The 24,748-nt window shown below is 28.4% G+C and overlaps 3 protein-coding genes across 5 annotated transcripts in view; 1 reads left to right on the top strand and 2 right to left on the bottom strand.

Moving 5' to 3' along the window:
- LOC117169306 (arylsulfatase B) overlaps positions 1-17,038 on the bottom strand; it is a 62,211-nt gene extending 45,173 nt beyond the window's left edge. The window contains exons 1-3 of the mRNA XM_033355617.1: positions 16,654-17,038; positions 12,074-12,247; positions 1,690-1,902 (exon numbers count right to left, since the gene is read on the bottom strand). Of these exons, the coding sequence (XP_033211508.1) occupies positions 1,690-1,902; positions 12,074-12,247; positions 16,654-16,776 (510 nt within the window). The 5' untranslated portion in view covers positions 16,777-17,038. The remainder of the gene's footprint in view (positions 1-1,689; positions 1,903-12,073; positions 12,248-16,653) is intronic.
- Positions 1-24,748, top strand: part of LOC117169307 (RYamide receptor) — a 265,162-nt gene that overhangs the window by 98,563 nt on the left and 141,851 nt on the right. The window lies entirely within an intron of this gene.
- LOC117169999 lies at positions 19,260-20,826 on the bottom strand. The gene is made up of 3 exons (XM_033356514.1): positions 20,704-20,826; positions 19,706-20,354; positions 19,260-19,558 (listed from the first exon to the last, which is right to left on the bottom strand). The coding sequence occupies exons 1-3, from the start codon at positions 20,824-20,826 to the stop codon at positions 19,260-19,262; spliced, it is 1,071 nt and encodes a 356-aa protein (XP_033212405.1).

The raw sequence follows: 24,748 nt of genomic DNA, 5'->3' as shown, positions 1-24,748 counted from the left end.
GAGGTCGGATTCGGATTCAGCGCAGCAAAAACCTTCGGGTATACTAGGTCTGGTCTCTGGTTCCGGACCTTTGTCAAATTTTGTCGGCCTGTGTAATCAATGATAAAATCATTTTTCGTGTAAGTACCCATAATGCGCTATGATTTACATTTATCCAATGTGTAAGGTCTTCCTCAACATCAAGAGTTGTATCAATGTAAGCCAGGGCATCAGGGATACTTGAGCTAGGAAGAATTTTCTTATTTATTGCCATTCCTCTGATAAGAATAACAGTGTCTTTAAGAAACTTTGGCTTTTTCAACCGAAGAAATTTATCTGATAGAGTTAAACAACATCTGGGTTGTTTTTTTTTCTCTTTAAGTATTGGTTCTAAAACGTTAAAGAAATTTTATAATATTTACCCAAATGGACTAGAAGTAAGCCTAAACAAGATTATATTGTATCTTCTTGAACATAAATATGCCCGTTTATTTTATAAATCTACATTAAGAAGAACTGTGTCTTTTAGAAACGTTTAGAAACTTTAAAATGGAGATTAATAGTGTCCTTCATTGGCTCTCTAACATAAGTTAGCATCTTATTTATCCAATGTTTTAAAGTCCACCTTGGCAACAACTGAAGCTTTGGCTGAAATAACGTTGTATCAACACATATTTTGTATCCATGAAGTTCTATGGAAGTAAATAACCTCGATTATTTTGACATTTAATTTCGAATTTAATTTTTAATTTTTCGATTGCAGCACTTCCGTTGAATATAGAAACAGTCAAAAGAAAAACTCATATACATAGAAGTCCATGGATACAAAATATGTGTTGATACAACGTTATTTCAGCCGATGCCTTAAATAGCTCTTTCATTAAAGATAGTTGGGATTTTAAAGATAAAATCAGAAATATTAAAATTCCTTACAATCACTACATGGTTTCTTCAAAAGTGGTTTCCATGTTTGATAGTATGTCCTTTAAATTTAATTTTGGCTTGTGTAGAACGAAAAATAAAAAATGATACAAATTAAAAAAAAAACCGTTAGATAAAATCTTAATTGCAGTGAGAAGGGTGTCCGAAAACACTGTTTTTTCGTTTAACAACAAATATTATTAGCCAGTTTTGGATTGTTTAAACATTTAAAAAAGTGTTCAAAATGATACCGAAATCGGCCGGAGTGAATGATCGTCTTTGGAGATCATAATGATCTGATTCGGGATCATGTATGAAGTAAAACAAAGATGGCTGACGTTCTTAGAGTACTTTAGCTCATGTGTAAGCTTTTTATGGTTTCTGATCGTGCAGTGTACTTGAAAAGTTAAAAAATACCGAAATCTGATGTTAGAAAATATCACCTGTTAAGTTTGGTTGCCACTTACTTGGCGGCCATTTTGATTAGTCTGACAAATAAACTAAAAAATAAGATCAAATTGACCCCAACAAACTAATTATTATGATTTCGAAAGTGAAATAATCGCTGATTTTGTGGAAGAGAAAGCTTTGTCTAAAATGAATTTTAAGCTATTTTTGTACCAGAGATTTGACGATGATGTGTTCACAACAATTCCTAGTGATAGAATTCATGAATTTTTTTAAATTTTTAACACGGTCGAAAATTCTATACAATTTACTTTTATGTACCCTATTATACACCCTCGAAAATGTTTAATTTTTGGACAAATTAAAAAAAAATCTACATACTTCTTCGACTGCAGTATGATCAAAGTAGTCTTGATGGCCAGACCAGAATCCAAGGTGCGAACTGAATCCTCGATAAAGTGGCGTATATTCCTTCTTGTAATGTCCCAGGTGCCACTTTCCCACGATGTGCGTACTATAACCGAGTTCCTTTAGATACTGTGGTAATAGTTTCTCATTGAGTGGAAGTCCTCTGGGCTCTGCAGCTTTAAGAACCTATTTGGATGTGATGTAAATTGTAAAATGCGAATGCAAGTAAAACCATTCGAGCGATCCAAGTAATTCAAATGTGAATAGAAGAGCGCCTACTCTTCCTCAGAATTTAATATTCTACTCAGAGCAGTTTCATTCCTTCTATTTTATATTACTTGAACTATGAACTATTGCGGACACTTGAGCAGAGTACTGAATAGATTTTTTTACTAGAATCTATCAAGCTTTATACGAGTAAAAATCGAAATTTTTTATAATTTAGTTGAATAAATATCCATTAGCAGCTTCTAACAGTATAAATGTTTATTTGTTGATGTTAAATTACACGTTTTGATAGTGGTCTGAAACTGATAATGTTGTTATGGAAAATATTTAAGAAGAAGTTTTAAACAAATTAAATTATCACATTATTTTTCTATTCCGGTATGTTTACTTTTAAAAATGACAAATTAAAATTCACTATGAAATTAGAAAAGGAAGACGAAATTAATTTCCTAGATTTAACAAGGTAATATAAAATAACAAAATGGTTAATAATTGGTCTGAAAAACCTATATGCTCAGGCTTTTCTTCTTCGTTTCGCTTTACATCACTCAATTTACAATAACATTCTAGTTATTAAATCTAGTTGATTAAATTATGATACAAAAAATGTCGTAAGGAAAATTTAAGCAGTTATCAAAATACTTTTTTAAAAGTGGTTATTCCATAGAACTGTTGTAACTAAAAATATTCGAGAGTTAGAAAATAAAATTTGAATTAAAGAGTTCAATTTTTAAGTAATTAATTGAATTTTTAACTAAAAAATTAACATTTTTTAAGAATAAATAGAATAGCTAGATTTTTAGTTAGGAAAGTTATAATTTTATGCAGGAACAACAAAATTTAAATTTGTTGTTAGCTACAAATTTAACTATTTTTGTAAAATTAGGTTTTGTTTTGGTAAACATATAATTTTTTGAATATAAATCTAGTTATTCCATTTTTGGTAAACATTTGTCTTTCACAGTCGAAAATTAGTTTATTTTGCTGCAATTTCATTTTTTTGTAGAAAATTGAAAGTCTTGCTTAAAAATTCAAGTAGCTGGTTGAAAGTTGAAGTACTTTAAGAAAATTAGTTTATTTTGTTAAAAAATACTTTTCTGACTAAGAATTTAATTATTTTTGCTTTGGTAAGTTGTCTTTCTCAGTCGAAAATGACCTTATTTTGTAAAAATTTCATTTTCTGTGTAGAAAATTAAACTTTTGCTTGAAAATTCAACTTTTCGGTTAAAAATATAAGTAGTGTATGAAAACTAGTTTTTGTTTTGTTAATTTTAATCATACTTTTTAAACTAAAAATTTAACTTTTTCATTTTTGTTAAAAATTTGTCTTTTTCATTTTAAAATTACTTACATGATTTTGTTTTAATTTCATTTTTTGTTGTGAAAAATTAAGAGAATTGCTTTAAATTCTTTTGTTAAAAAATACTTATTTTAACTAAATTCCCTTTTTGGTGAAAATTTGTCATTCCTACTTGAAAATGACTTTATTTTCTTGAAATTTCGTTCCTTTTTGTATAAAACTATGTTTTTTGTTTGAAAATTAATCTTTTTGGTTAAACATTCAACTGTTTGATTTAAAACATAATTATTTTGTTGAAAATTCATTTGTTTGTTCAAAACTGGCCTTCTTCTGTTTAATTCTTGGTGAAAAAATTTCTTTCTCAGTTGAAAATTACTTTGTTTTGTTGTAATTTTTTTATAGAAAATTAAAATTCTTGTTTTAAAATTAAAATCTACCTGTTTTGTTTAAGATAAACACCTGTCTTTCACGGTTAAGTTATTTTAATTTGTTGTAATTTCATGTTCCTTTTTTGTAGAAAAGTAAATTTTTTCTTTAAAATTCAATTAGTTTGGTTTAAAATTAAATTATATTATTAAAAATTCGTCGTTTTTTTTTGTCAAAAATACTTTTCTTTGCTAAATACTTAACTGTTTTATTTTTGGTAAAAGTGCGTCTTTCTTAGTTGAAAATTATTTTATTTCGTTTTAATTTCATTTTTTTATAACATTTTAAGATTCTTGCTTTGAAATTTCCCTATAATGGTTGAAAATTAATTTTATTTTTTTAAAATGGTTTTTGGACAAAGAATGTAACTATTCCATTTTAAATAAAAATGTATCCTTCTTAGTTAAAAATTACTTTATTTTGTTGAAATTTCGCTTTTTTTGCATAAAAATATGATTCTTGTTTCCAAATTAATCCTTACGGTTAAAAATTTAACTGTTTATTTTTTAGTTTTTACATTTTATTCTAACTATTTCGTTGAAAATTCTTGCCTTTTCTTAAACTTGTCTTTTTTGTTCATAATTTAATCTTCCCTCCTGGAAATTAATCTTTGTGCTTGAAAATGGAACTATTTTTCCAAAAAAATAAACTATTTTGCTCCTGATTTGTTATTCTGGGCTTGGTAATACATTTTTTTAATTAAAAATTTAACAATCCTATTATGATTGTAAGCTTACCATATCTTTTCGGGTAAGAATTTAACTATTTCGTTTAAAATTCATGTTTTTTAATGGTCTTTTTGGCAGAAAATTAATATTCTTGGTTTAAAATTTAAATACTTCGTTGAAAGTTGAACTACTGAATTAAATTTTTTTCTAGTAGGAGATGCATTATTTTTGTTAAAAAATTTTTCTTTTTGCTTCTTTTGAGTTAAAAATTCATCTACTTTGGGAGAAAATTTCACCACTTGGCTTACAATAAAACTTTTTTTAATTGAAAATCCATGTACTTTGTTGAAAATTAATATTTTCATATATAAAATTAATCTCTTTAGTTGAAAATTCAACTATTGAGTTAAAACATTACACACATTGTGAAAAATTTAACAATTTTGTGAAAAATAAAGTTTTTTAGTTGAAAATCTATTTGAATTATAAAAATACTTAGGTAGAAAATTTAACCATTTGATTAGTTCTCCTCGACTGATAGTAACTGATTTAATAAATATCAAGAAATCGTGATTTTGCTTTTATTTTTCAATTAATTTTTCAATATTGTGATGGAGTGTTGATCTATGTTTAAGCGTAGTAGTGGTAGTTTACCATTTTCCTTTCATATTTCATATAAATTTTCTCATAAAATTCCCTTGCACAGGTTGCAGTTTATTTTTTATGGTTGGGCTTTCAAATCCTAATTTTATTTCACGCAACAAAAAAAGTTATTACATCACCATAAGTCGTGAGGACTGCTTTTAGTATTGTAATTTAACATGTCATGGATTTTTGAATATACACAAATTGTTTTTTATTCGAAGGAAAATTTTTTACAAATTTCGTAATTTGTTAAATGTTTAGGAAATTAAGGTTAATTTTTCAACAAATAATATTTTCTATATTTATATTTTCAGCCAAATCGTGAAACTTTTAGTTCCAAAAATCGGAATTTTTTCACAGACAGTTAAATATTCAACAAAAAAGCTCGTTTTCAACCAAGAAAGATATATTTTTAACCAGGAAGGGCGACTTATCTATAATACAATATGAATTTTAAATCTAAAGGTCTACTTTTTGAACAAGCAAGATAACACTAACAAAATTGTTGAATTTCAGAAATTCAATCACACTATTATCAAAATAGATTTATTTTTGATCCCAACAGTCGAATTTTCAAACAAAAAAGATAAAAATAAAAAAAAAATTGCATCTTCAACCCATTTTTCATACCGAAAAGTTGAATTTTTAACCAATAGTATAATTTTCAATGCAAAAGTACCATTTTTCCATTCAAAACAGTTTAATTTCTAACAGAATAATTAAACTTTCAACAAAATAGTTTAACTTTTAACCGAAAACGTTAATTATTAATCGACATAAATGAATTTTCCACCGAAAAGTGCATTTTCAACAAAATGAGTAGAATATAATCCAAAAATTTGAGCTTTAAATTAAACAAAAATAGTTTTTAACTGAAATTAGAATCGTCAAATTTCCAGTCTAAAGAATTAATTTTCATTTTTAAAAAATTACAACTAGTTTAATTTAACCGAAAAATATCAATTTTTATTTTAATAGTTGTATAATCCATCAATAACATAAATTAAAAAAAAAAATTCACCAAAAAGAACAGTTTTTAATAAACGATTTCAGTTTTAAAGCTAAAAATTAGGGCATTTTAGGAAAAAGTCGACTAGAAATCGGAAAAGATGAATTTCTTGATAACAAAATTAATTTTCAATTAAAAAAAAGATAAATTTTACACACAAAATAGGATTAATGATCTAATATAAAACACGACCTACTAACAAAACACATAAATTTTCCACAAAATTGTAGAATTTTCAAGCAAGAAAGACAAACTATTTACACATTAGATAAATTTTCATTTCAAAAATAAGATTTTCCGATAACAACGTAAAATTTCTACCAAGTAGGTAAAATTTTAAATAAATAATACCATTTTTATCCAAAGAGTTTCATTTTTCACCATAATAGTTTAATCTTCAACCAAAAAATATTATAGTTAAACTTTTTATTAAATAATTAAATTTTTATCAAAATAGTTGCATTTTTTACCAAAATATGAATTGTTAAGAACAAAATGAATTCTTAACAGAAAAGTACATTTTCATTTTAATAGGTAAGTTTTTAATGAAATTTTTGAACTTTTAAGACAAAAAGATGAATGATTTATATAACAAATGAATTATCATCTCAAAAGTATGATTTTTCCACAGAAACGTTAAGTTTCTACCAAATAGTTAAGTTTTAAATCAAATAGTTTAATTTTTATCCAAATAATAGAATTTTTTACCAAAATAATTTTGTTTTAACAAAAATATGATTTTTTAACAAAGAATATGAATTTTTATTTTAAGAAGTTAATTTTCAGTAAAATAGTTCGATTTTTAATGAAATTGATTAACTTTTAAGACAAATAGAATAATTTTCTACTAAAAGGGGTAATTTTCAACAAAATATTCATTGACAACAAAATAATGGATATTTAAAACTAAAATCATTAATTTTCAACAACAAAAACATAAATTTTCTACATATTAGTTTAAACCAAACAATCGATTTTTACAAGAAAAAACTTTAATTCTCCAGAGAATACATACATTTTTAACCAAATTGTTAAATTTCCAGCAGGAAAAGATTATCCATCAACAAAAAATAGAATTGTTACATAATCAGTTTAAAAATAAATTCTCGACTAAAAAAAAACGTATTTTCAACAAAATACTTGATTTTACAACCAAAGCGATGAATTTTCATATAAAATCGTGAATTTTCAACAAAACAAATGAATTTTTAAAAAAAGTTCATCATTTAACCAAAAAATATTTGTTTTGATAGTTATATTTTTAACTCAAAATATCAATTTTAAACTAGGAATAGAAGAGTTTAATTATTAGGTAAAAATAATTATTTTTTAATCAAAGGTTATTAGAATTTTCAACAAAATAGTTGAATTTTCAATCAAAGAGATGAATCCTTCATTCAAAAAATTAATTTTTTATAAAGTAGTTGCATTTTCAACAAAATTATTAAAGTTTCAACCAAACAGTAGAACTTTTAGGTGTTAAATTGCATCTAAGTTTTAACGTTACTTCCCTGACCCCCTCCCCCCAATGTCGGGCTTCTTAGACAAATGAATAAACACTAAAACCGGGATTTATGAAACATAGGCTCACGACATGTCTAGAATTTCAGTCCTTCGTATTTTTTGATGCAGGTTGCTCAGTAATGCGCAATAAACACCAGTCCCTAAATTTCTACGTTTGGATTCCCTGAAATTCTGGTCAAGGTTACTGCAAGCCATGGCAGAAGCCGTTCTTAAATCCAGGTTTCAGTGTATTGTGCTAAAAGTGGAGTCCTTAAAATTCAAAAATGAGTTCTTAATTATAGAATAGTTTGCAATCTAATTTTCAAACAAGGCGGTGCTGTTTTTAGAGACGTGTAAGCTGAGGTCCTTCGTGAAATCTTATTTAAAAAATTTAATCGCAGAAAAGATTCATGTAAAATTAAATTTCTTATAATTTCAGTTTCTCTAAATTATACTTCAAGAATCAGATATGTAAAAAATACAATAAAAATTATCTTTCTAACAGAAAATTAAAAATTAAAAACGACAGCTATTTACTAATTAAACAGTCTGCAGCAAATCCCCTTGAAAATGTACCCTATATTGCAATGCAGCTGACTAAAATTGTTCAGCAAGTCGTAAATTCCACTAATCCTGTTCGAAGCATTCGATGTGATTATTTCGAATGTCACAGTTCTCGCGAATATAACCTCATAAAAACCCGATAAAAAAGGCAAAACAGGTTTAAATCGATTTTCAGTTAATCGCAGGAATTTATGATAAAAAGCATCGTTATATTCTGTATAACTCTCTGATCACAAATTTATTTCCCACATAAAAAATTGACTTTACTTACTCTTACTGAAATTTTTGTTAACAAATAAGTCATTAATTATAGAAGCCCTACAATTCCATTTATGTTCGAAACATTACGTTCAAAGTTTCCATATGAACTCAATAATTCCATGCATAAAATATTGCCTTTACAGTCTATAGAACGTAATTTCGACGTCAGCAGGAAAACTATTATCAGCTTAAGAGTAAATTGCATGAGATTCTCGTTTTATTTGATCAAAAACTAGATTTTTATTTAGAAAATAATTTTTCAAATTAACTATTTTAATAACCGTTTTCAGACAAAGTATTTTACATCAGGGAGTGAAAAATGGTACATATTAAATTCAGAAATTAAATCAAATTCAGAGATAAATTTAATTGAAGTCATTTATCTGGATTTGATTAAAGTTCATCTGAATTTAAGAAAATAAAGTATTGCAACATTCTGGAATGATTTTTTTCCTGTTATAAAATAAATTATCTTTTTCTCGCTTACGCATAAATGCGAGATAGAGCGCAATAAGAAAATCCAATTATTTTTGGTTAAAACGTCTACTATTATATTTTTGTTCTGGAATTAATTTCGGTTGATTAAGATTTGACTATTTAGTTGCAAATTTATAAATTTGGTTGAAAATGCAAAAAAATTTAGAATACTCATCTTTTTTGGATCAAAATTGATTTATGAAAATGCAATTGAAAATTTTTATCTCTTTTACAGAAAATTGAAATATTTTGTTAAAAATATGAATTTTTATTCAAAATTTATCCCTTATGAGTTTAAATTTCGACAAATGGTAGCAAAATTCGTATTTTTGAGTTGACTTCAACTAGTTTAAAATTTGCATTTTTTTGTTGTTAAAAATTATTTTTAACTAAGAATTTACCGATTACATATTTAATTAAAAACTGATATATGTAGATAAAAATTAAGCTATTCGGTTTAAAATTCACTTTTCTTTATTTGAAAATTAAGTCTCTGTTGAAAATTCGTACAGGATTTAACAATTTTGTTCAATTTCATTGTTTCAATTTTAAATTTTTTAAGTAATTTTTTAAAGTAGAAATTTAAGCATTCCATTTTTGTTTACAAACGCATATTTTTTAATTGATATTTCAAATTAAAAAATGCATCTCCCTCGTTAAAAAAAAACCTTCTTTTTAATTAAAACTGAAATTAATTGGTTGATGTGGAAATTTTTTGCTGGAATATCATATTTTCCGGATTAAAATTCATCTGTTCTGCCTGCTCATCTTTTTGGTTTTCGAAAAAAATTTTGTTGAAAATTCTTCTTTCTTTGTCGATAATTAATTTTCTTGGTTAAAAGTCTTATTTAAAATTTAAAATTAAAAATTTTTGATAGAATCCGCCTTCTGTGAAAAATACATTTTTTTGCAAAAATTTCATATTTTTTGATTAAAAATGCAAATATATGGTTAAAAACAAATCAGGTTTTGGCAAAAATGTTAACTATTTTGTTGAAAATTCTTATTTTTTTTGTGTGAAAATTAATCCTTTTAACTGAAAAATTCAACTATTTGGTAGAAAATTCGTCTTTTTGGACTGAAAATTCAACTAGTTTGGTAGAACTTTAATATCGTTTTACTAAAAATGCAAATATGGTTTCAAATTAATCCTTTCTGGTGAAGTTTTTAATTATTTTGATAAGAATTAATCTTTTTCGTTTAATTTAACTAATTAAAAATTAGTTTTTTTGTTGAAAATTAATTTTTCAAAGTCAAAATTAATCGATTCAATTTTTTTTTTAATTGATATTTTCCAGTAAAACATTTAACTATTGGCAGACAATTCATGTTTATTAAATGAAAACGGAATTCTTTGGTATAAATTAGCGTTTTTAAGTAAAAAATTAATCTTATTTCATGAAAAACTGGTTGAATTTTTTTTCTTCGAGTAATTTTTTTCAACTGAAAATTCAAAAATTCCATTTTTGGCTGGAAACTGATCTTTTTCAGTTTAAACTTAAACTACTGGGTTGTAAATTAATTAATTTTTGGGTTACAAATTCAAGAATTTTGGTCTCAAATTCAATTATTTAGTTCAAAATTAAACTATTTAAAAATTTTACTATTTGTTAGAAAATAAATATATTTGATTAAAAATTATGTTTTCGGTTTAAAAATTAAATTATTTTGTAGACAATTCATATTTCTCGGTAGAAAACTACTCTTTTCTGTTTAAAAATCATCTTTTTAAATGAAAATACAACTATTTGCTAAGATCTGGAAATCTTTGATTGAAAATTCATCTTTTTGGGTTAAGAATTCAACTATTTGGTAGAGAATTCGTCTTTTTTGGCAGAAAATTTAATTCTTGAAACTGAAAATTTCGTAATTCTATTTTTGGGTTAAAATTCATCTTTCCTAATTGGAAAATTAACGTTGTTGAAAAGTAGTCTTTTAAAATAAAAAGTTACTTTCGTTTGTTGAAAATTCATCTATTTCGTTAAAGATTCAACTAATTTGTTAAAACTCCGGCTTTTTATTCAAATTCAACAGGTTGAAAATTCGTTTTTTTAAGTAATTTTTTTGAAAATGTATCTCTCTAAATAAAAATTTAAAAATTTGGTTCAAAGCTCTTTGTTTTTATGGTAGAATAATAATTATATTTTCTTAATACTTAAACATTCTATTTTGGTTAGAAAATCTTTCCTTTATAAATTGAAAATTCAACTATTTGATAGAAAAAAACATGGCTTTTGAAGAATATTTGTCTTTCTGGGTTAAATTTAACTAGTTAGAAATCTTTTTTTTGCGAAGTAATGCTAAAGCTGAAAAATTAACTATTTCAGTTTCGTTGAAAAATTTTTCCATCTGAAAATTCAACTATTTGGTTGAAAATCTATTTGTTTTGTTGAAAAGTCGTATTTTAGTACAAAATTAATCTTATTGGCTGAAAATTCGTCTTTGCAATTTAAAAATTTAACTATTACGTTGTTGGGTAATTTATTTTGTTAAAAATTCAACTATTTTCTTAGAAGCGTCTTTTTGTCGAAAATGAAACTTTTTTGTTAAAAATTCGTCCTTTGGATTGAAAATTCTTTCTTTTTTAAGGTAAAATAGACATTTTTCTTGGTTGAATAAGAATTTTTCAACAAAATCAACTTTTCGAGTGAGAAATTCGACTGCCTTCTAAAAAATTATTATTTTTTTTTTAATTGTAATATTTAACTATTTGGTTGAAAATTCAACTGTTCTTGGTTGAGTTTTAATATCTTGTGTTTGAAAATTCGAATATTTGGTTTAAACTCTATATCTGCAGGTGAAAAATTCTAATATATAGTTAACAATTCATTCATTTTGTTAAAAACTAAATTATTTGATTGAAAACTAAATTATTTTGTTCTTCTTTTTTTTTTTGAAAATGCAACTATTTTGTTAAAAATTCGTGTCTTTTGCTAAAAATTTCCACTACTACGTTGTTAACGCTGTTAAAAGAAAAAATTTCGAGAGCATTTTTAACTCTAAAATCTATATTTTATATAATTTTATTATTATAAGGAAATGCAAGACCCATACGAAATTCTTTAATTACTTTTAATTTCTGAAAATTGTTCGGAAAAAGGTTAGTAAAATAGTTCATACCTACTTTAAAATGCCTTTATTATAACTTTACCTAAAGGTTACAAATTGTTTATGAATTTTAATTCTTCACCTAAATTTGATAAATTTTCATTAAACACTAAAGGAAGTTTGAATGAAGTTTAGAAGCTTCTTTATTGTACAGTTACATAAACTTACCGTATGTTGCATACCAGTATGAATAGGATATTTGCCGGTCATTAGGGCACTCCTTGAGGGCGTGCAAATTGGGGTAACATAATATCTGTGTAGCATGAGACCAGTGTAAGCAAGGGCATCAATTTGAGGTGTCTTAATCTGACCTGAGCCATGAAATCCAACGTCATTCCACCCCTAAATTAAAAAAAATCATTTTTAATTAATTAATTAATTTTATTTTTTTAATAATATATTGCGATGAGAAAACAGTTTAATTTATTCTTTGCATTTGAAATGCTGGAATAAAACTTTATTCCTGTTCTCAATTTTACACCTAAGTTATATAAATAAAAAACTACATTAAACTCTCGATTTCTGTCCAGTATCGGGGATTGCTTTCAATTTGCTTTGAGCTTAATTAAGGGGAATTGTAACGTAAACATTAAGAGCCGCATAAAACCTTTTCTATCTAGAATGCGTGCAATTGCTCAATATACTTGACTGAGTAATCGCGCATTGCGGCCATTCCAAGAAGACTGTCGCAACTGCTCTCACCCTGAACCCCTAAAAACTGTGTGGACCAAAAGTTCTTGGAAGGCCGAAAGGGAGGGACTGAAAGCGAGAGTGGGGTTACAATCCTTTTTTCCACCATCTCGCGCTTTTATTTTAAAAATGGGATTTTTGTTTTCGTATTATTTTTTATGGATAAAACAAAATATTCGAAATGTCATTTATATGATTAAAACTAAAACTAGGCATTCTGTGAAAAAGTGACTCGTGACAAATTTGTAGCTGTTTTTCGGGTGAACAATTTTTGTCAAATTTTTTTTTCGTAACTTGTTTTGTTTTTCGAAAAATTGTATTTATTATTTTCAATTATATTTTTCACGAATAAAACAAAAACGAAGCATCCTCTCAAGAAGTGAATATTAGCAAATTTGTAGATTTTTTTTGGCAACACAAATTTTTGCCTTTATCTTTTTTCGTATCTTGCATAGTTTGAACACAAATAACCGAACTTAAAATTTTTAAATATAAAGAAAAAATGATCTCACAAATTTTGAAAATGCTCTAACTTTTTAGATTTTTATACAAAATGGCTGGTTAACGAGCTTATCCTTTCTTTTCGGACCTAAAAAGAGTATGCCAAGGATTGATTTGATCAGTTCATTTTAACGAGAGTTATCGTGTTTACGGACGACCGGGAGGACAGACACAGAGGCCGTTGAAAATCTGTGGTGCCAAAGTTCGGACAATCGTAATACTTTCTCAATCATAAATAATGAGAATTGAAAAACTGTATAGTTAAATTTACCGTTGAAAAAAAATATATTTGTAACAAAATAGTTAATTGTTTAACCAATGAAATGAACGTTTAATGAAGTAGTTCAACTTTAAACTAAACAGTAGAATTTTTAACCAAAAAAGATTAAATTTCTAGCGTAAAAGATCAGTTAACAAATCAAAATGAAAAATTTGCAACAAGAGTTGAATTTTAAACAAAATAATGTTTATCCAAAACATGAAATTATCAATTTAAAAAGAGAAAAATTCTGTTTTAATTGTTAAAAAGCATTTCAAAAATATACATTTTTCGGATAAAGAACACAAGATTTACAACAACAAAAAATTAATAGACAAAATTATTCGCCAAAAAGAGATAGACAAATTTTTTTATAAATTATTTTTTAATAGAACGTGTAGTTATTGTTTTAATCATAAAAAAGCATAAAAATCCATTTGCAATTTTTGGAAAAGTGACACAAGATCCGAAAAAATAGAACAACAATTATTCACAAAACAAAGTCGAAAAATTAGTTAGAAATTATTTTTTAATAGGACGTACAATTTTTATTCTTATCGTAAAAAACAAAATTTATATGAAAAATAAATTTGTTACAATAACTCCAAAAGCTACAATAAAATGTTAATTAATAAAATTTTGCCTAGATCATATCTACAAATCTGCCCTATACATTTGTTTTACCGGACGCGTTTGTTAAAGGCGAAAGAGCTTTAACAAAAGAGCATTCACAATCATCAAATTACCGTTATCCATGGTTTGACATTTAATTTCAAAAGTTCTTTGTACAAATGTCAGGAAAGTGCAAAGACCGAGCGCATAGCGCAAGGGAAATATGGTGTCGAGCGCGAAGAGCGAGATCCAAGAGACACGCGCAATGGGCGCACTCATACTTACAAGCGAAACGATCCGCGCGCCCAATGCGTGATGAGAATGTGCCCGCGCAGCAAGCAGAATTTTTTTTGTGTACTTTGTTTTTAAAATTAATAAAAAATTTAGGATGGCCAATTTTTTATTATCAAAATATAATTTTGTCAATAGAAGCAAGTTATTTAAACAAACAGTGTACTTTGTAAGCAAAAATTCGTGAATGCTTCATTTTGGCGATAAACAAGAAATCTAAAATAGGTGAAGAATTTCACAAGTTATATTGAACCTTTTTTTTTATTTCATCCCACTGTACATTCAATTGCGCATTCAAAGATAATAACTAAATAATAATAATAATATAATAATAAATAATAAAATAATAATAAATGATAACAGAATAAAACTAATATTTTTTTGTAATCTAGAAAAATGAGATTTCTATCGGAAACAAATGTTGTATTTTCTTAAAAAAATAAATCAAAAATTGCTTTAGAACTGCCTTCTACATGTTATTCTAAACCTCTTTATTATTTTATCCCACTGTGCACTCTGTTTAAAATTAAGAACTAATAACTTAAAAACTAAAAACAATAAATAATAAAATAATAACAAAATTTTTGGAATAAAAAATAAAAAAACTAATTAATTTTTTGTAAACTGAAAAAATGAGATTTCAATTAAAAAAAAAAAGAGATTTTTGTGTTTCTTTCAAAGAAATAAATCCAAAATCGCTCAAGAATTTCCTTCTACAAGTCATTTGGACCTCTTCGATTTTATTTCGTCCTACTGTGCATCCTATTTCGCATTTTATACTAATAACTTAATAATAATAATAAAATTATAATAAATATTATTGTAAATTATTAATTACTAATAAATAATGAAGTAATTTTAAAAATTAATAATAAGATAATCATTCTTACAATTTGTTTGTAATCAAAAAAAGAGATATTTTTTGGTTGAACAACTTTTGGTGCTCATTCCTTACGTTTCCCGTTTCATTTTTCTAAAAATTTACTTTCCTTATTTTTAAACATTTTTTGTACTATTAAAAGAAAATCTACTCGCCTTACCTAAAAATTATTATTAAAAAATACGTCCATCTTTTTTTAATGAACATTCTTTGTCTATTAATTTCTTTTGCACCTTGTTTCGTTTGTCCAAAAATTTAATTTTTCAATTTTTTGAAATTGAAAAACAATGAATAAAAAATTTGCATCTATTTTTTGGGTGAAAAACTTTGGTCTAATTTTTTTCGTCGTTTGTGCCGTTTATCCAAAATTTATTTTATTTTTATTTTCAATATTGTTTTTTACGAATATATTAGAAAACGCAGAATTTAACCAATTTTAAATTACAAACTTCTAGTCCTTTTTCAGATGAATAACTTTTGTCTGATGCCCAAAACTTAAATTTTTAAATTTTATTTTTTACGATTAAAACTAAAGGTACGAGTTTCTTTGAAAAAAATAATGGAAAATTTGGATCTATTTTTCAAGTGAACAACTTTTGTCTAATTTTTTTTCGTAGCTTGTGTGTTTGACCAAGAATTTATTGATTTTATTATTTTATTATATTTTATTATTTTATTATTTATTTTTAAAAAAGAAACTTTACATCCTATAAAAAAAATTTATTGGCAAATTTTTAGTTCCTTTTTGGGTGAATAGCTTTTGTCTTATTTTTTTTTTTTTAAGCTTGCGTCGTTTATCCAAAAATTTAATTTTTTCATTTTTGATGTCTTCTTTTTTGCAAAAAAACCAAAACTCGCTGACGAACTTGACCTTCAATTTAAGACACTAAAAAAGTGTACCCAAGGCCAACCCAATCTGTCCATTCTTGCGAAAGTTACCGAGCTGACAGCCAGACATAAACACATGCATACAAGCATACATACATCCATGCATACAGACACACAAGTAAAAACCTGTTTTTATTTCATTTCTAGTGTGCACCATATTATGGATTAAACACTAATAAGTTCCTAATAATAAAATAATAAATAATAAATTAATAATAAATATCAAAATAATGTTCAGAAAATTTAATAATGAAATAATAAAACTAATGATTTTTTCTAATCTCTTGAAAAATTATATTTCTGTTTAAGAAAAAGAGATTTCTATATTTAAAAAAAAAAAATAAATAAATCCGAAAACCGTCAAGAATATTTCTTTCTACAGGTCATTTCGAATCTTGATTTTTTTTCATCCCACTGTGTACCCTATTGCGCATTTAAAACTGATACCTTGATAATAATAAAATAATAAGATAATAAAAGTATTTCTTCAATAATAGAATAATAAAACTAATAATTTTCTGTGAACTAAGCAAATGAGATTTCTGTATAAAAAAAAGATTTCTCTTTAAAAAGACGATATTTCTGAAAAAACTCCCTATTATTTCTTCCGTTAAAAAATAAACTCACCAAATCGTCCGCAAGAATAAATATGATATTCGGTTTTTTTTCTGCGAGGACCATGACAGGAAGCAGGATAAAAATAATTCCGAGAGAATACATTATCTTAAAAGAAGATGTACACATACTCATAACTAGAGAAACTCTTTAGAAGCACTGTATGTCCTTCTGTAGAACAGAAGATCCAGAGAATGATTTATTATTTTTCTTCTTTCCATATAAATCATTCAGAACATTTACGTTTAAGCGAAAACCGTTTCTTTCATAATTTAGCGAAAAATTATATCCCATCCGATTTGTGCTAAATTTAAATATAATTATACAATATATAAATAAACAAATAAAATATAATCATTAAACTTTAAAATGTAGGACTGACCGAAAAGACGTATTAGCGACCTAGTGACGAGGATAAATAAAATTGTGTCTTGTTTCATTCAAGAGAGGGGACTCCCCTACTATTTGCTGATATGATAATTTGTCTATAAAGGTCAGTGAATCAAACCACTTTAAAGTATTTTAATCAGGAGAAGATATTTATCTATCAGAAAAAAATACGAGGAAAAAGTTTGGCTTCGCTCAATTAAATGAGGTTGTGAAATCTAACTTGGCCAAGTAAAATGAAAAAATAATTATCATAATTAATGATCATTTTGTTCATTAAAATTTGCAAAAGCATAAGTCTAAAAATAAATAATGCTCATCTTATAATATACTACATTCTTTAGGATTAATTTACAATCTTTGAAATTGTACAAAATTATGAAATAATTAAATGGAAACTAGTATTTTGTAAATAAATATAATTGACGTTTTAATCACTATGTTTCTTTAACAGAATAAATTAATTATATAAATAAATTCTTTATTTATTTAGAAATTATCAATTTATAAATAAACCAAATATTTGTCAAGGCCTCTTTGTCAAGGCCGGTTAGCCCCCCCCCCGCCCTCCCACTTTATAATCAAAAATACTTAAATTATGAACAGAAAAGATTAATTTCAGTACCAAAAAGATTATTTATATTGAAAAAGACGAATTCTCGACTAAATATAATCATTTTTAATCGAGTAGTTGAATTTTCAATTAACAAAATTAATTTTATAGGAAAAAAGACCAATTTTCCACAAAATACATCAGTTTGAACAAAAAAGTTCAATTTTCGACATATTCCATAAATTTTCTACCAAATAATTAAACTTGTAAAACAAAATTATCCATTTTAACTCTAAATAGGACAGTTTAATTTTTATTATAAAAATTAATTTTTATTTGAAAAAACGAAATGTGTTCCAAATATATGAATTCTCTACTAAATTGTTTAGTTTTTAATCCAAAAATACGAATTCTTCACAAAAATTCATCATTCATATGTTATTTCCAAATTTCAGATTTTAATTTGAAATCAGAAACATTCTAATTAAACAAAAAAAACAACAAATTATGCAAAATTGATTTTCTACCCCCTAAAGAAGAAGAATGTTTATTAAAGCACATGCAATTTCAACGAAATAGTTTGATTTTTAATCACGAGAATTAATTTTTCACCAAAAAAAAATGATTTTTCAAGGGAATAAATGATTTTTTAATCAAATAGTTCAGTTATAAAACAAGAAAATTAATTTTCTGACCGAAAAGTAAAATTTTTAATAAAATACAATGCTTTTCAACCAAATAGTTCAATTTTCAACTAAAAAAGATTCATTTTCACCAACAACAAAATATTGTTAAATTTGTAGTTAAATCAATTAATTTTGTTACAAAAAAGGAATTTTCAACCAAAAATGAGAAAACTAAATTTTATGGTAAAAAAGATGAGTTTTTAACTAAGAAAAACCATAATTGTACTTTATTTATTATTATATATACACAGGATACATTTTTTAACAAAAAGTCCAATTATTAACAATATAAATGAATTTTCGAAACAACTAAAATATTTTTAAACAAATAATTAAATTTTTATCAAGCCAAAAAAAATTTACAACCAAAGATTAGATTTTTTAGCAATGTGCATAAATTTTCAACAATAAAATAGAATAGATCATTTTTCGGTTGAAAATATTAATTTTTACCATACCAAAATAAAGAATTGTGCTTTCTTTGTTATTATAGCATTATTTAGTTTTCTAACGGAAAAAGTAGAATTATCAATAAAACACAAATATTTTTAACCAAAAAGTTCAATTTTTTAACCAAATAGTTAAATTTTACACTAAGGAGATTCATTTTCAACTAAAAAAGTATAATTAAAAAAATATATAGAAATTTGTAAACTAATATTTTGATTTTCAATTTTAAAAATTGATTTTTTTTTAAAATGAGAAGTTAAACTTTCGGGTAAGAAAATTAACCCGTAGAAGGCATTATTTAATAATTTTGATTATTATTTTAATAAACAAAAAAATTCTCAACGAAAATATGTAAAAATAATGTTGTTCAGAGTTTGCAGAATCAAAAAAAGTATATTTTGATTAGATCTATAAATTTTTTATAAAAAATTGTCCACATTTTTTCTGTATTTACAGAGATAAATTTTAAAAACCATGACTTTTATAGGTTTTCCATGGTTTTGGTCATGAAAATCCAATTTGCGACTGTTTTAACTATCATTTTACTCGCAGTGCGCGAGTCCCCAGAAATCTGGATAACGAGGAGGTATAAAACTCCAATTAAACCTTTGATTCGCTAAAAACTCTTGAATATTTTTGTTATGCTCATCAGATAATAGCAAATCTTGAAGCTCTGCAAGTTCACGGCTTGCGCCTACAAAATTGGTAGCATTATCGGAAATTAAAGAGCTGGACTTTCCGCGACGCGCAAAGAATCTTTTTAAAGCTGCGAGAAACGCTTCTGTGCTGAGATCACTCACCAATTCAAGATGTGTAGCTTTACTGGCAAGACAAACGAAAACTGCTACATAGCATTTAATTTTATTACGATTTCGATGTCACCTTTCCTTTACAAAAAAAGGACCGCAATAGTCAACACCGGTGTGAACAAAAGGTCGGGTAAATTGGATTTGTTTCGCGGGTAGATTTCCCATGACGTAATTTATACTGTGAGGCTTGGCGTAAAAACACGGAACGCATTGGTGGATTACACGACCAGTTGTATTTCGACCGTCAATGGGCCAAAAACGTTCTCGAACTGCATATAAGGTAGCTTGAGATCCCGCGTGCTTGAGTCGTATGTGCTCATGGCGTATGATAAGAGATGTGATATGATGGTTTCGCGGGAGAAGCATAGGATGTTTTTCATCAGGGGTTAATTCAGAGTGAAACAGTCTACCCCCTACCTTGAGAATGCCCTTATCCAAAAACGGATTGAGAGATAAAAGCTTGCTCTTATTGCTGATAGTTTTTTCGCACTTTAAGCAGTCGGTTTCCTGAAAAAAATCTCTTGCTTGTGTTAACTGAATTATTCGATCCATAGAAGCATCGACTTCAGAAACAGTCAGGCTACCGGTGCGCTTATTCTTACCCTTCGCATTATAAATGAAGCGAAGGCAGAACGCGAGAACCCTTTGCAATTTTGGAAGTGAGGAATATTTTCCCAGAAAATTCCAATTAGATTTGTGAAGAAGCAGAGAAGTTTCAACCGGATTAGGACTTCTGAATTCAGAGGTGTCCTTAAGCTGTAATTCCAATTTAGGCCACGTATCTTGGGCCTGGACGAGCCAATTAGGACCGTGAGACCAGATGCTAGGCTTTCAAAATGTTTGGGGCATTTGTCCACGAGAAACAAGATCGGCCGAGTTATCAAGAAAAGGCAGATGCCTACAGTCGGCAGACTGTATGGGAGCCTGAATTTTTGCTACTCGGTTAGCGCAAAATGTCCGAAGCAAATGGGGGGAGGGGGCGTATTTATCCATTGAATGCTAACCGTCGAATCTGACCAAAAGAAAGTTTGGCTTAATTCGATTTTTAGTACTTGAATTATGGCATTTTGTAATTTTGCTAGCAAAAGAGCCGCGCAAAGCTCTAAACGCGCTAGCGATACAGTTTTTACCGTGGCGACTCTTGATTTAGAGCAGAGCAGATTTGAGTAATACTGACCACTTTTATCAGCGCAGCGTAGGTAGATGCAAGCCCCGTAAGCCTTCTGTCTTGCATTACAGAACCCGCACAATTGAATCCCGGAAAATCGAGATCCCAATACGAATCGATTAAAACGGTCATCATTTAGGAGCGCTAGTTGTGATATGTATTCGATCCAAAAGGTGTGAATATCCGGTCATACCCCTTCGTTCCAGGTAACGTTCGCCTTCCATGAAAGCTGAATCATGAGCTTGGCTTAAACAATAACTGGCCCAAGCAGACCCAGAGGATCGAAAAGTTTCGCTACTTGAGACAAAATAGATCGCTTAGAGAATCTTTTTTCATGCTCAGGTGAATTGACAGTATAAAAAATAGAGTCATCACCGGAATTCCAATGAATGCCGAGTGTTTTAATCCAGGCAGATGAATCAAGTGCCATGTGCGAATTTTCTCGACTATTCTGGAGATCAGAAATAAGAGGCGGATCTTTAAAAGCCCATTTTCGCAAGTTAAAACCCCCTTTATGTAATAGTTGAATAAGATCATTGCGGAGCAGGAGGGCTTCTTCGTGCGTATTGGCACCCGTTAGCAAGTCGCCGACGTAAAAATCTTGTTTCAAAGCCGAGGCTGCCAACGGATGCGCTGATCCTTCATCGTGCGTTAATTGATGTAAAGCACGAATAGAAAGGAAGGATGCGCAAGATGTACCTTATGTGACCGTGTTTAATGTAAGTACTTTTATGGGTTCATCTGGATTCGCGCGAAAAGCAATCTTTTGATAAAGGGCGTCTTCAGGATGTACCTTTATTTGGCGGTACATTTTTTCCATATCCGCGGTCAGAGCATATTTTCGAGACCGAAATGGAAGTAGTTGCGCAAAAAGATCATCTTGAAGAGTGGAACTGACCGTTAAGGCATCATTTAGAAAGACACCGGACGAGGATTTGGCAGAGCCATCGAACACTACTCTTACCTTAGTAGTTAAGCTATCTTCCTTTATCACGGCATGGTGGGGCAAATAAAATCTCTGAGAAGTAGTTTTGTCATTAAAGGGTGAAAGGTGATTGAGTTGCTCATATTCACTGAGAAATTCAGTGTAGGGGGGCAGGAGCTCAGGATTTCTTTGAAAGCGATTTTCTAAAGAGTACTATATAATCGTCGAGAAGTTAAATTTCCAGAATCTCCTATTTGACCCTTTTTTTCATTGAAAGGAAGTCTAACGACATAGCGACCGTCAGTCTCTCGAGTTGTATTTTTGACAAAGTGCTCTTCACAGGCGATTTCCTCACTAGAAAGAACCTTCGAAGAGGATACTTTCTCCAATTCCCAGAATTTAGTAAGGTCAGAGTCTAAAGAAGGTTGTATTTGCATTATGTTACATTGGACTATTTTACGCTTAGATAAAGGTATTCCGTATAATTTCCCTGCGACTATCCAGCCCAACTCAGTCTTTTGAAGGAAAGCATCTGGGTGATTCCTGGGCACTATTTGACATACACTGAGCAACTTACAAAAGAGCCCTACGCCAATAATACCATCAATTCCGCCCGCTTTATCGAAATCAGGATCAGCTAAGAAAATATTGTTAGGAATTTGAAGAGATTCGCGATCAATTTTAATAGACGGAAATAAATAGTTTAATTCTTTTTGGATAAGAAATTCAACATTTTCTTTATACGTGTTGTATCGCGATCGGATTGTGGCCGACACAGAGTGGCGTATCACAGTCGACGTTGAGCCTAAAGTTAAAACTATAATGTCTACAGGCATTTTGCGAAAATTCATAATAGAAGCAACCTTTTCTGTCAAATAATGAGATTGAGAACCGTTGTCCAATAATAGACGACATTGTGCTTGACGGAACCTTCGTTATTTATAATATCCACTATAGCCGTGGACAACAAATTCTCTAAGGTTAATTCGTTTGCAAGGAAATTGTGAGTAGAAGCAGCTTCCGAAGAATTCGAGGCGCTTGCAATTTTCTCGGTTGTATTTTCGAAATGCAGAAGAGAATTATGTTTTTTCTGACATTTCTTGCAAGGGCCACTATTGCACTTGCTTATGCGGTGAGTAGATTTTAAGCAGTTTAAGCATAGAGATGCATTTTTACAGGATTTAAACCTTTCTATAGGAGAAAGATTCAAGAAAACATCACACGAAAAAATACTGTGTTGTTCCCCGCAATGTAAACACGAATTTAGGGAGCTTGCTGCTGCAAAAAGGTGTTGTAGCCGATTATTTAATCGTGAGTGAGAAGCGGAAGGTTTCTCACTTGAGTTAACTGGTTTAGAACCTGATTGAGCATATTTTGTATCAACTAATTGCGCTCTACACTGTAAAAAAACAATAAGTTCTTGAAAGGTAGGGAGCTCTGATTCACAAGAACTTTCTTCCCATTTTTCTAAAGTGACGGGGTTCATTTTATTTTGTATTAATACAATAAGAAGGCTTCCCCATTGATCGACTGATTCGTCGAGAATTTTAAGGGCTCTAACATGCTTCTGTAAACTATTTAGAAGAGCTCTAATGGAAAAGTCTTTAGACATAGGAGGAATATCATACGATCCACTGAAAGACGACAGACCTAGCGAGGGAAGTTTAAAATTATCTGAAAGTTCCTTTGGAACTGGATTTTCGACCGAAATACCATTTTGAATTAGTATTATCCCATTATTTTCTGATAGATCTGACGACACCGAAGCCGCAGAAACGCGCGCGCAATTGCCTAACAAATTTGTGGCAGTGTTATAAATCTCAAAATACTTTTTGTCGAATTCGTTTCTCGCTTCATCATCCAACCCTTCGTCCGTTAAAATTCCCTCCCCCAAATCTTCTAATTCGGATTGCACTTTCTCGAAAATCTCACGAGACTCATCCAGCTCAGCTGCATGCTTTACTAACGACGGATATTTAGTCTCAGAATTGTAACTTTCAAGAAACTGTGCGAAAAGCGTTAATTTTCGTTTTATAATTCCACGTTCTTTTTTCAATATTTTTACTCTTGCTACAATTTCAGCCATTTTAACACATTAATTGAAAAAGAAGCATTTGCATAAGTAGGAAAAGAACAGAAATGAAGAGGATGAGATTGGTGAACAATTAATTGACTTACTCAGACGTTGATCTGATCTTACACGCCAGCTGCTGAGATGTTCTCTGCTAAGTTCTATATGTGAAGGCGAAATTAATCCTTGAGAAGATACAAATCCTTGATAATCTCCAACAGAGCAGATGTGGCACAGAATCCAAAGTGTGTGATATTCACTTCTGGTGGGTAATAGTTACTTAGCGCAGAAAATCCAAGATGTGAAACATAATATACTCGTTACTGATGGCCAATAAGTGGTTGCAGCACAGAATCTTATATGCGAGAATATTCGCTGCTGATGGCCAATAATTAGCTGCAGTAGAATTCACGAGAAGTTCTCACTGACTTCTGATATACATGATGTATTGTTCACATTTTAATTGTCCAGAGTAATGACTAGACTTGCACTTGCACATAACACACTGAGTTTATCACGATAAGAAATAGTGAATTTTAGAGACAATTTTAGGCGCTGAAACACCATAAAATATCCGTTGCCGAAGGACCAATGTTTTGTGCACCGAGCCTAGTTTAACGCGGTGTTCTTCGAACCTGATTAAATTTATTTGCAGACAGAAGCAGGTTAAACACAATAAAAATTTGTGAGATGAGATAGATAAACGGCAATATATTTAATATAATAAACATGAGGTAAAGTACAATTGTGGGTCCGGATGCAATAAGGGCACATAAAATTTTTTCGTGCGAAAACGAAGTCCCCTGGAGGTTTTAGAAAAAATTTTCGAATTTTAATTTTCAAAAGATATATATGGATGTAAAATTTTATTATGCATCTTTTTTTCTTAAGACAAAAAGTTGTAACTTTTTTAGTTTAAAAATTAAAGCCAAAAAACTTACTTTTTTGAAAAAGTAGATTTTTATCCGTTTTTCACTTCAACTCGTGCTCTGTACGTCAGTTTTTGGAATTTTTGAATAAAATTTTCAGAAAATATACCTTAGGGTATCCTTCGATTC

Source organism: Belonocnema kinseyi, chromosome 3 (genome assembly GCF_010883055.1).
Source record: "Belonocnema kinseyi isolate 2016_QV_RU_SX_M_011 chromosome 3, B_treatae_v1, whole genome shotgun sequence".
Classification (NCBI taxonomy): domain Eukaryota; kingdom Metazoa; phylum Arthropoda; class Insecta; order Hymenoptera; family Cynipidae; genus Belonocnema; species Belonocnema kinseyi.
Note: the sequence above shows the minus strand (reverse complement) of the source record. Positions and strands in the feature narration are given on the sequence as shown.